The following is a 13,443-nucleotide window of genomic DNA, read 5'->3' as shown; positions in this document are numbered from 1 at the left end:
TTCTTTATTAAGTAAATAGGAAACAGTAATTGTTTAGGTCAGTCAAGAAGATATAGTGAGATTAGTTAAGTACTGTTTTTATGTATCTGTGCAAATCTATCCATCTGTGTTATTTTTAATATTTCCTGTGATTGAAATTCCGGTGTTTATTGTAAATAGATATCAGCCCCAGACTGACTGCATTCCCTGGCAGCGGCATCTGGAAATACTGCGTGTATCTATTTTTGTTCAAGGTGAAAGTCTCTCACCAGTGTTGATGATGAGGATTCAGGCTGCTTGATTACTGGCCCAGAGGAGGAGATGTCACATATTGGTGAGTAGTGGTGTGGATATTAATTGAACTTCTGTAGCCAGTAAACAGGTGTCACTACAGGTGTGTGTAGTTTCAGCAGCCACAAGGTAAACATACAGAGTTTCACTTTCACAATAGTTTTATTTATTTATTTATTTATTTATTTATTTATTTATTTTGTTAGTTTAGTTTGTCAGGGAAAGCAGGCAAAGATATCAGCAGAGGATTATGGCAAGCTGACAAAGAACCAGTTGGCCAAGGTGTGCAAAGCCAAAGGACTGGTGCATGCCAACCTGACTAAAGAGGAAATTATTTCAGCCTTAGTCACAGCTCAGACCAGCAACCAGGAGGATACCAGTCTGGCGATGGGAATTTGCACCACTCAGGAATAGGACAGTTCACCTTTTCCTCGGAGGACTTAAAAGCCCATCTGGAGTTAAAGAGACTTGAACTGGGGAGCAAACATTTGGAATTAGATTTGGCAGAGAGACTGCAACAGGCAAAACATATGGAATTGGAATCAGCAGGCAGTCTGCAGGATTTGGAGGCTGATGAAAATGAGAAACAGTGCCAACATGAGAGGGAGATGCTGACACTTTGTCAGGGTAATAGGGAAGGGAAGGGTGGAATGTTGGCATAATTGTTAAGGTACTTACCTTGCAGATACAAGGTACAGGGTTTGATTCTCACATGGGGTAACTGGCTAGGCTTAAAATGGCCCACAAGGGCATTTAGCCTAGTACTAATCTATGAACCTATGAATAACTGAACCTCAGAAGCAATAAAGGTCAGTAAATTTCTTCCACAGTTTACAGAGAGTAATAAGTTTGACAAATTATGATAAAGTGAAACAACATTTACTAGCATATTTTAAGTTATCACCTGAAGCTTACAGAAAAAAAAGTTTTGCCAGGAAAATATAGTGAGATTAGTTAAGTGCTGTTTTTTTTTGTACCTGTGCAAATCTATCCATCTGTGTTATTTTTAATATTTCCTGTGATTGAAAATCTGGTCTCTGTTGTAAATATATATTTAGTATTTTCATGTTCTTTTATTATTTATTATTAAATATATTTAAACTTTGCACTGTGGCTGGTCCTTTAGTGAATATTTTAACCTTTGAGAGTACATATATTTATTTGTTGACACTGTGGCCACTCCCAAAAGCCTTGCAGTTTGGTCAACATTGCCATTGTATTAGTATTAATTTCACTCAGTATAATTGTGTATCCTTGCAAGAGCCTTAGAGTAGTTGACTTTGGAGTGTCTGGTGGCAGTAACTACCTTATAGTCTGGGCAGAGGGGCCTAGCTAGTATTTCTGTGCCAGCCTTTCTCAGGTGTGTGCGTGTGTGTGTGTGTGTGTGTGTGTGTGTGTGTGTGTGTGTGTGTGTGTGTGTGTGTGTGTGTGTGTGTGTGTGTGTGTGTGTGTGTGTGTGTGTGTGTGTGTGTGTGTGTGTGTGTGTGTGTGTGTGTGTCTGTGTCAGCTACTTGGAGCAGGGACACAGAGCATTGATTTCACAGAGAGAGTGTTGGAGGACTTGGCTTGGATACTTGGCTAAGGACTCAATTCTACTGCTGTGCTAGTGGAGAGTCTTATTGGGGCCTGGAGAGAGAGAGAGAGAGAGAGACAGCACCTGGACTGAGTGTGTTGCCTGTGTGCTCTTAAGGAAAATTGTGGTTGATGCAGAGAGCTGAATCAGGAAATACTGTGTATATCTATTTGTGGTCCAAGTGAACATCCCTCACCAGTGTCAGTGGCAAGGATTCAGGCTCCTTGATTATTGGCCCAGAGGAGGGAATAAACAGGGACACCAGCATCACAGACAATAATTTCAAGCATTTCTTTAGTAAGTACCCAAATTAGTCAATGAAGAGGTGGTTCAGAAATGCTTCAGGCAAAACTCTGCCATCATCATAAAGATATCAAAGTACTAGTAACATCATCTTCAATAGTCAAAATAAGATCATGGTAAAGAGGAACAAAGAAAAATATGGAAAATAATGAGCTTAATTGAAACAATGCAGTTTTCATTTGTGATGGACTGTGAAACTGCTTCGTAAATGGCCGTCTGAGCCAGTATGCCCAAGCACATGAGAAGTGAGTTTAAGAGAATTAAGCAAGTGGAAGGAAACCATAAGCAAACAAACAATGGTGTACAAAATGCTTTAATTTGCACATCTGAACCTTATTCTTGGCAGTGACGTTTATTTTACTTAGTTTTCATGCAGTATTTTGTAAAATAGCCCCAATATTTAAGTTTAAATAAAATAAACAATGTTATAAATACTGATAAATTAAATGTGTTATCTTAATGTTTCTTACATTTTTATTATCTTTAGATCCATGTGGTTCACTATTCTGATAAATATCAGAATCTTAAAGAAGCAGCAGACAAGGTGGATGGATTAGCAGTCCTGGGGGCCTTCATACAGGTGAGTGATGGCTGTGGTGTGTTGTTGAAAATGCCAGTAGATTGCATGGCTGCCTTTTTGCAGATCATAATATGCATGTGTGTAGAATATAGTGAGCAGCAATGTTTCAAAATATATAAGCAAATAACAGCAATATGTGCACAACTGTCATCAGTTTTATTGGCTTTGTCATTTCATAAACATTTTGGAAATAATTAATTTACTGTTTAGGCATTTTTACATAAATCATCATAACAAGTAATGGTGTATTACAAGTGGACTAGAGTTGAATGGCACAGTGGTTTCATCATTAATTTTCCTGCCTTAAAGTTTTGGGAATCTGTCTTGACTCCCGCCTAATTGCCTGTGTTGAACTCTTTAAACTTTGTATAATTCTCTCATAACTTTGTGGGTTTTCCTCCAGTTCTCTAGTTTTCTCTTACCTCCCCAAAACTTTGTAAATGTCAATCAATTAGCTAAGGTAGATGTTTGAAAGCATTCACAGTGGTGATCCTGATAGCTAACAACAGGTTCCACAATGTATGGCAACTAACAATGTGACACATTATTTCTTTTGCCAGTCAGATTTAACCAGCAGAAAACATTATGGTATATATTAGCTTAATTTATTGTTTCTATTACAGAAAATCAAAGGCAGTTAAAACAGAGCACTTTCACTCAACACTACGTCAGCATAAACTATTGTTCCAGAAAAAAGCAATATAATAATTCATTAAACTTGTGTGAAACAATTAAGCAAATGTGTTTTAAAAGGGCAAGATCTCACTGCAGCTAAATTGTTTTTATTTATAAATTGTCATATCTTAATAAGTGGGATCAGTTAAAATGTCATATTATACAGTAAAGATTCTTCTATCATTCCTGCAATCCAAATAGTTAAAAAGCAACACTTTATAGTATAAACGTCAAATAACAGAACTTTAATTATGGGGTTTCTGTCTTTCAGCTCCAAAATTAAGAGTGCAGTCCTGTCTTTGTCTGTATGGAGTCTGCATGTTTTCTAGATATCTGTGAGGTTTTTTCTGAGTTCTCAGTTTTCTTCCCACCTTCAAAAATATTCTGGTTACTTGATTACATTGCTCAAGCATGGACACTTCATTTACCCTTGTCCTTGTAGCTCTGGCTACAGCTGCAAAGTGTCTGAGACAGACCAGTTCATTCACCTACTTAATAAATTAAACATGGTTACCCGCTTGATAGATGTGGCAGCCAGCTAGGCTGGGAAATTATTATCATTGCCATTGTCTCCACACTTGAAATGTTGCCATCATGCCAGAATGAGTAATAAGTCTATAAGAAACACATAATTAAAAAAAAAAACACAAGTAAAGAAGTTGTGCCTATTTATAAACTCTGATGCTCAGCTAGACCATGAGACAAACAGAAGTAGAAATATCAACCTTCAACATGTTTTATTACTTTATAAATTTGTTAAAGTAGTATGCCCACTGGACCCAAGTGTGCTCCTGTTTAGAGGTGATCTAGGAACACTGCCTAGTTAAGTGCCTTGCTCAGAGTCATAAGCAAATGCAAGTAGAAGGAATCAAACCCTGCAACTTTGACTTCAGAAAGCAGCTCAGAGCCTTAATCCTCTGTGCTATCTGTCAGATTTAACATCCTCCCCATCTAAAAAACTTATCAGGAATGGCACTTTCCTACAGCAAATTACATGGCATTGCATATGAATACTCAAGTAAAGGGGATGTGAGTGAGGTGCATAAAGCTGTACAATAATGCCTGGTTGATTAAAATTGCAGTTAGGATCATAGGATCATAGGAGGTTACTAGGCTTATGGCCCTGGGTCCCTTAAAAGCCTATCCAAGAGTTTATCCCCCCAAAAAAACCTCAATCAGCACCTGTCGCCCATGTCAAGTGAGGGACACAGGTGGAACCCCTGGGACAAATTTGTGGTTTCCCATCCACTCATCAAGGTTGTGCTTGAAGAGGGTCAGTGATGTACTTTGTTTGACGTGTATGGGGAGTCTATTCCAGAGAAGGGGCAGTCTCTGGGAGACAAACCTGTCTCTCCAGCAGGTTTTGTTAATGTCGCATATTAGATTTAGGCCTTTTGACTGAGTAATGCAGTAGGAGTTAGATTTATGGATATGGAGCATCTCTAGTAGGTCAGGGTCCGAGATTGCCTTGTAGGTGAGACACAGATCACCTCTGAGCAATCTGTATGATACTGAGTAGAGTGATAGTGACTTGAGCCTGTTCATATAGGACAGGTGTTGTAAACCATGGATTCTCTTTGTGAGGTATTTATGTGGCCTTTCTATTTGATGCAGGTATTTGGAGAGGTACATACTAAATGGGGCATTGTAGTCATTTATTGGCCTAATGAGGGAGGAGTACAAAGAGGTAATGACCTCCTTTTTTCTGGATGCAGTTTTACTTATGAGACAAACCAAGTAAAAGGCTTTTCTGACTACTGCCACTACATAACGGTTGAATGTGAGATTGTTGTCAACCTGTGTACCCAGGTCTTTCACTACAGGCTGTATGCTTAGGGGGTTGCCATTGATGTGGTAAACAGTAGGGGTCATGTTTTGCTGAATAGTATGATAATACATTTTTCTGAGTTTAACTTAAGGCCATGACTTTGGCACCAGTCATTTGTTGCTTGTAGTATGTTAACATCATATAGGGAGTCAGTGACAGCACCCAACTTACAGTCATCCACAAACTTAGTCAGCCACAGGCCTTTTGTCTTTGCCTGGACCTCTGAGAAGTAGATGACAAACAGTTTGGGTCTCAGGACTGATCCATGGGGAACAGCTCTAGTGACAGGTCTGATGTTGGAGGTAGAAGCACCTATTTTGACCTTGCAGGTCCGATTGGTGAACCAGTTGGCCACCTCATATGATGGACAAGGATTTACACCAAGTTGTGTTTTTCGATGATGGCTGAGTTAGCTGCTGAAATCTCTGTAAAGTAGACTCTTCTTTCCTCCTAAGTTCTTCCAACCTCAGAGCTGATAAGAGCACTTTCACAAAAGGAAGCTGCACTCTGCTATTAAAATACCATACCCAATCTTTATAAAAGAAGTACATATATGCAATTAAGCTGTAATAAAATTATATTTGACCTATGTCAGTTATATAATAAGAATAAATCATTTCATAATAAGAGTGTTGTGTTTACTCATACCATTATATTTAGCAACACATGACTTTCCTTCCATTTCCTGCAGGTGTCCTCCAAGACTTGATCATTGCCCCCCTTCTATTTAATATAAACAAGCTACTGAATAAGCTACCATTGTGTGGTATGCCAATGACTCCAGCTTCATCCACACTGCAACAAATCTTAGAAAACACCAGATCCTCACGCATGCTTCCTTTTCCTCTGTGGACTCCTGGTCAGCTAATGCAAGCCTGCTCTTAAACCCTAAGAAAAGTAAATTAATGATTTCATACCCAAACAATGCTCTGCCCCCAAATACTCTTTTAATATTGCATCAGCCAGTAACACTACCAAGAAAAAGGTAACCCACACAAAACTACTAGGTGTGATTACAGACAAAAATCTGAAATTTTATTAGTACATACATCATCTCATGAGGGATAATTGGCTAGGCTTACACTGGCTCGCAAGGGCTAGTACTAACTTATGAACTAACTAACTAACTTATCAAGTCATCACACAAAAAAAACAAAAAAAAACCAACAACAACAAAATGGGACTTCTCCAGTAGTCAAAAACCATAGCTAAGTGTTGCAACAAGGAAACCCATTGCCAGTCCTACCTCCTCCCCACACTCCTATATGCATCAGCCATATTTACAAACATGCATACCATACAGAAAGCAAAGTTAGCGGCATTTGCTACACACCTCTCCTATAGGGGTCACCACTTTCTTGCCCTTAAACAACTACAGTGGTTAGAAGTACCACAGCGCCTAATTTGCATCTAACTAAGACCTAGCCACAGCCCATAATTTTGTCTACAGCCCCAACAATTGCACCTACTTTAAAAAATCCTTTGGCAGTATTCAGGATGCACAGAGTTATGTTCCAATGACCTTGTTCTGACCACAAGGTCAAACACTGCTGCATCAGATGTTCAGTATTACAGTTATGTCAACAAATTTTGGAACAAGTTACCACTTCCAATAAACAGGCTAATTAAAAGGCTTCAAACTCAAATTAAAATAACATCTGACCGACTCAGGCTGAAATCATGTACCTCACCAGAATAATGTGGAACCTTCATGCAACTGCCATGTCAATAAGACACTTGGTTTATAGACAACTTATGCACAAACCAAAAATCACTGCCACTGTTGTCCCATCTTACCTCCATTTCTCCACAGATGTCTTTTTTTACTCTAAATTACATTTTTTCCTTGTAATTTCTTCCCACTTTCCCACCATTTCCTCCTATTTACCCTACTTTGCTTCCTTTTCTTGCATTCTGTAACATAAAGTTACTCTATTTTAATGCTGGATAAATCAAACCACTGTCAAAGATATTTACAGTAATATCACATTTTCTTGAAATTCTGTTTATTAGACCATTACTGTGTGTTGTTTGTATTCTCATTGTAGTGTTTCATTAGAACCCTACATTACAGACTGTTATTGTATGCTGTCTGTTTTTATTGTAACATTTTCCTTAACTCTGTGGATCACAACGTTACTGTATTCACTATTATTATCACTGTTTATATCTTTCCTCCCTAGGCCTCCAGTGAAAAGGGTATTTTCTTGCCTATTCAAAATAACCTAGTCAACAAAAATTAATTTATTTATTTATCCCATCAATACCTCATCAATAAACCATGTCCCTTGAGTAAATGAAGAATCCCCCTCATGACCCAGGAAATCATGCCAACCTTTTTTTTTTTTTTTTTTTTTTTTGCAGTATGACCTATGTCATTATACAAAACTGCTTTCTGTATGACTTATTATAAATGTCTTTTACTGTACAATTGTACAATTGGATGATTTATTAGAAATGTTTTTAGTGTACAATTTCAGACACTGTAGTAAATTGTTTAACTGTTATGATTTACTGTAATAGTTATCTTGTTAAAAATTTTCAAAAGGAAATGTCTTATTAATTGTATGTAAAATGCTAATACTGACTGTGGAGCTTTTCTCCTCGGGTCTCCACTGAGCTAAATGCTCAGCTGGACTAACCCAGTTAAATTTAAAATAAATACATAAAAATAAAATCCAAGTTAATTTTGTTAATAGGAACATTCATGGAAGGTAGTCACTGTGGTCAGGATTTTATCCTTACCCAAAGTGATAGCAACCTCAGTGGTGAGTTAATCTAATCACCCCATATTGTTATTTGAAACCACTTTCTCCTATGCATAATTACCACTTTTAGACAAACAGGATTAGTAATATTATTGAAATTCTTTTTTCTCAATAAACTTTTTATTAAGTTTTTTAAAAAAAAACAATTATAAAACGATACAAAGATTTAATGAACAATGATGTACAGATTACATATTAAAACAATCTTTATACATGAAGAGAAGAAACAAAAAAAACTAGATTAGAACTGCAAATATCTATACCATGAATAAAAAAAATTACACACACTACTACCACTACTATCAACTATGTACAAAATCAAAAAAAAGATGTAGTATAAAAGATATTTTTTTAAAAAAAAAAAAAAGAGGGGGGGGACATGTAACTTACTGGATGAAGGCTCACCAAAATTTTCCTACTAACTGCATTTGCAAATGAAATTATTCATCTGATAATAGATCCAAGAGGTCTTCCCAGAGTTTCTTAAAATACATTTTTTTTCTTAGTCCCTTTAATTATAAATTTATGTGCTGCAATATAGTTTATTGCCATTACTCTAAAGCCATTCCATGAGAGTTTGGAGCGGTCTATCCAGTTTATTGTAATATAAAGTTTAATAAGTGAGCAAATAAAAATGAGAACATGAAATTTTATTTTCGGAATTCTTACGTTAAATACATGAAGTAACACCACCTCCCAAGAAAGGGTTGATTTTTGATATCCCATCTTTTCCAAACATACTTTTAGAGAACACCATACCTTGTGTGTCTGATTACAAAACCAAAATATATGAATAATATCAGCCTTAGAAGAAGAGCAGCAATTACATAAAGAAGAGTTTTTAGGATTAAATTTATTCAGTCTCGGGGGTGCATAATAGGAATTATTAAAGATCATCAATTGAGTATATAAAAGTTTTTTTTAAAAGGAGATAACTCCAAAGTATTCTTTATAGCAGACAACTTATCTTCCATAGTTAATGATGTTATTTGCTTGTCCCAATATTTTGAGAAGAGACAGACCGAGTCATGTTCCCAACCATTCATCAGATCATACGATTTAGATAACATTTTACCTGAACTAGACATTGTTTTCAAAGTCTCCATTAATATTGTAATTTCCTGAGATTTGTTATCAGTATTTGATAATTTCATGTAAGTTATTTCCCTCAATTGACGCAACATAGTTGTATATCTCCAGTTTGCTTTGTATAATTTCCTTATATCAACCAAAGACATGTCTTTATATTTAATAATATCCCACACTAATATATCTTTAATCAATGGAAAATTAGAAAGATCTGTCAATAGATTATCAATTTCAAAATTTGGATTTAATTGTAAAGGTTGTAGATAAAATAAAACATCCTGTAGATTAATGGACTTTATTAAATTTTGAAAAATCATAATTTTATATTTTAAAGTAGATGAAATTCTATATTTATTACAAGTCACTGCAGAAAGAAATGGAAGAGATTTAGGATTAATTCCTTTAGTAAGAACATATTGATGCCATAATTTCAACCAAGTTGGGGAACTCTTATAAGTTTCTAAAGTTAAATTAGAAATCCTTAAAAGTCTATTGGCACATATAATCTTGTAATAAAGATGTAAATTAGTTAAGTTTAAGCCTCCTCTAGATTTAGGGTAAGAGAGTTTTGCATAGGAGAGTCTGACTGATTTTGGAAACCACAGAAATTTAGCTAATTCTCTATCTATCCTAGAAAATATACTGTTTGGAATATTGAGATCTGAAGCATAGAAATGAAACAAAAGTCTAGGTAACACATTCATCTTAATCACAGCAGCTTTAGAAAGCAGGGATAAATTTAATAGTTTCCATCTATTCAAATCTTGAATAATTTTAGACCAAATCTTTAAAAAATTATTCTGTAATCTCGAATTATGGTTATGATGAAATTGTATACCCAAATATTTAAGTTTATAAGAAATACCAAAAGACGTATATGGAAATAAACCAGATCTATGATATACCGGATTGAGTGGAAAAATACTTGATTTATCATGATTGACCTGGTAATTGGAATATTTAGAAAATACCTCAATTGTGTTTATGATTTTAGAGAGATCTGTATTAGGACATTGAAAATATATATTAACATCATCTGCAAAGGCTGAAAACACTATATTGTTTTTTTAAAATTCTTGGTATAGAGTGGTATGTATTTTGAGCTAGATATAAAAATAATGGTTCAATAAAAATATTAAATAAAAAGGGAGAAAGAGGACACCTTTGTCTTGTACCATTTGTAATTTTAATTGGCATGGACATCTTTTTATTTACATAAATAAAAGTGAACGAATTCACATACAATTTCCTAATCATATCTATGTAAATTTTAGGAATGTTAAAGTAGGATAAGGTAAGAAATAAAAAATCCTAGTTAAACCTATCAAATGCTTTAAAAGCATCCAACGTCAAAGCATATATTGGATTACGTTCCTTCTTTATCAATTGAAGAAGTGCATCTAGAGTTAACGTGTTATCCCAAACATGTCTCTGACTCATAAAGTCAGTTTGATCCAATGAAATTATGGAAGACATAACTTTTTAAGTCTATTGGCAAGTATCTCTGCAAAAATCTTTATATCTACGTTAATTAATGATATAGGTCTATAGTTATGTGGGTCAGCTTTGTTTTGCTTATTCTTTGAAATCAATATTGTTTTCGAAGTGTTGCAATGCAGATCAGTAATACCATTGATAATTAAGGTATTAAAAATTTTTAAAAGAATAGGAGAAATTATTAATTTAAAAGTTTTAAAGAAATTTGTAGTATATCCATCTGGGCCAGGAGATTTATCTGCTTTGAGGTTAGAAATAACCTGGTGAATTTCCTGGATTTTCAAGGGGGATGATAATATTGCTGTTTGCTCTTCATTTAAAGAAGGAAATGCAATAGAGTCCAAAAACTTAACCATATGTATTTTAGATGGTCCATATTCATTACTACAGTACACTTCAGAGTAGATAGAATGAAACAGCTGCACTATTTCTGTATCAGAATTATAAATATTATTTTGATATTGTAGCATAGGAATTCTCAAGGATTCTTGCTTACTTTTAATAATTCTTGCTAGAGTTTTAGAGGGAATTTGGGCCCATTCTGAATAGGTAGCTATAAGTCTCTGTTCATGTAAAGAATAATTTTGCCGATGCAAATCCAAAAGTTCTTTTTGAGTATCTATTAATAGTTTTTCTAAAGATAAATCCGAATTTAATCTCTGTTGTCTTTCCAACATCAATAGTTTTGATTTTAAATTGAGTTCTTTTGACTTATTAGATTTTTTGAAAAAAGAAGCTTTACTAATCAAATAACCTCTCAACTTGACTTTTAAAGCCACCCATTGAATGTCTAATGGTAAGTCTATAAGATGGAGATTAGAGTTAAAATCCACCAACATCTCCTTAGTATCTTTAATTATTTCACTGTTATTTAATAAATTATTATTCAATGACCAGGAATTATATGTATATTTTAACTTTCTCTCTGAAGTAAATGTAATACATAAAGAAATTTTAGAATGTTCAGAAAAAATCTAGGGTCTATGGAAAATTTTATATCAAGATTTGTGAAAGCTTCAGATATCAGAAATAAATCCAACCTTGACCAGGATTTGTAACATTTTGAATAATAAGTATATATTTTCTCTTTAGACGAAATTTTACTAAAAGCTATTGTATCTATAAGATTAAAATCATTTATTAATTCACCTAGAGCCAGTGAGGCTTGATTATTATACACCAAAGACTTACTTGTGCGATCTATTAAAGGATCTAAAATTACATTCCAATCCCCCCCCCACAATAAGATGGTAATTTTGAAATGAATTAAGAATCTTGTGTAATTCCGTTATAAAGAATTGTTGATCAGAACATGGTCCATAAATGTTTAGAAACAAAACCGGTCTGTTAGAATATGGAAGATTAGAAGTAAAATAGCACCATCTGCCATTTATGTCTGACTTGACTTCATTTATAGGTCCTTGAAAATCTATTTTGATTAATATAGCAACACCCCTGGAATTATTACTGTTCCCTGCAGCAATAATGTTTCTTATCCAACTTTTTTTTAAATCTTTCAACCAATCCTCCATGAACAAATGTGTTTCCTGCAAAAAACAGACATTCACTTGTGCTTTAAACAGAAGATGCATCAAAAGTTTTTTTTTTTGCTATGTTGCGTATGCCTCTAACATTCCACTAATCTATATACCATGACATCTCATTACCTTAATACTGTATTATTATATTTCAAAGAGAAGTAAAATTTTAATACATTCATAAGACCTCTAGGATTGTTAAATACGATTTCAAACATAAAAAAAAAAAAAAGAAACATACATAGAATATATCTGGAGAATATGCATGTCTAACTAGTAAGGTGAACCTATTTTGTTTTTTACATAAAGCAATCGAATTAGCCCAGGTATGAAATAAAGAGCATTCCCTCATCCAAACCCCAGTGCCTAACCACCAATACCCCTTAGAAGAGAGAATCCCAATTTCTAACATTTCCATAAGCATTGAAATATATAGATAAAATAAGCAAATCCTTAAAATTAATACTTTCCAAAATACTACATCTAACAATATTTTACATATATACAAAAAAATAAAAATTCCAACATCCAGCCATACCAAGCCCCTATCCCACTGCACTAAAGCTCACCATTATAATTAAGATATACTATCCATAACAGAAGCATATACACCAAAACTAGAATATAGTCTATTTAACAGAATATATATTTATTTTATTTATTTAACATTTGTTGACCGGGAATGTCCGACTAGGTTCCACAGAGCCTGTTTTCAGCGGAGGCCCGGGGAGAAATGCTCCACATGCATGTCTTTGGAATGTGGGAGGAAACCGGAGTACCCGGAGAAAACCCACGCGAACACAGGGAGAATATGCAAACTCCACACAGAAGGCACCCCAGCCGAGAATCGAACCGGAGAACCTCTTGCTGTGAGGTGACAATGTTAACCACTGCACCACTGTGCCACCCATATATGAAAATATTACAATAATTAATACATTTCTAACTAAAGAATATTTTTTGTAATTAAACAACTAGACTATTTGAATAAATTGACTACCATATTATAGTAAATAATCTTTGATGTGTTTCCGGGTGAATATCTAAAATATTACTTTTAAAACCCAGAATCATGTAGGTTGTAGTCTTTTATTTGATCAAAAAAGTTCCACACTACAGTAGACAGGATTATATAGTATCCAGACATAAAATACTGGAATAATATTAATAATGAACAAAATACAGTACTTCATAACTATCTATAACATTTGAATATGCCTTAAAACATATACAACTAACCAACTCCCCCATTTAATTTAAGAAGATCTTATTGTATGCTAATTAAAGTGCAGAGAAGCATATGTACTGATAAATCAGTTTAA

At 34.5% G+C, this 13,443-nt stretch overlaps 1 protein-coding gene across 1 annotated transcript in view; it reads left to right on the top strand.

Moving 5' to 3' along the window:
* The window catches only part of CA9 (carbonic anhydrase 9), a 733,318-nt gene that overhangs the window by 223,545 nt on the left and 496,330 nt on the right, over nt 1–13,443 (top strand). Inside the window, exon 4 of the mRNA XM_044087344.1 lies at nt 2,634–2,726. Within this exon, the coding sequence (XP_043943279.1) occupies nt 2,634–2,726 (93 nt within the window). The remainder of the gene's footprint in view (nt 1–2,633; nt 2,727–13,443) is intronic.

Source organism: Protopterus annectens, chromosome 1.part1, assembly GCF_019279795.1.
Source record: "Protopterus annectens isolate FY-2018-M chromosome 1.part1, PAN1.0, whole genome shotgun sequence".
Lineage (NCBI taxonomy): Eukaryota > Metazoa > Chordata > Ceratodontiformes > Protopteridae > Protopterus > Protopterus annectens.
Note: the sequence above shows the minus strand (reverse complement) of the source record. Positions and strands in the feature narration are given on the sequence as shown.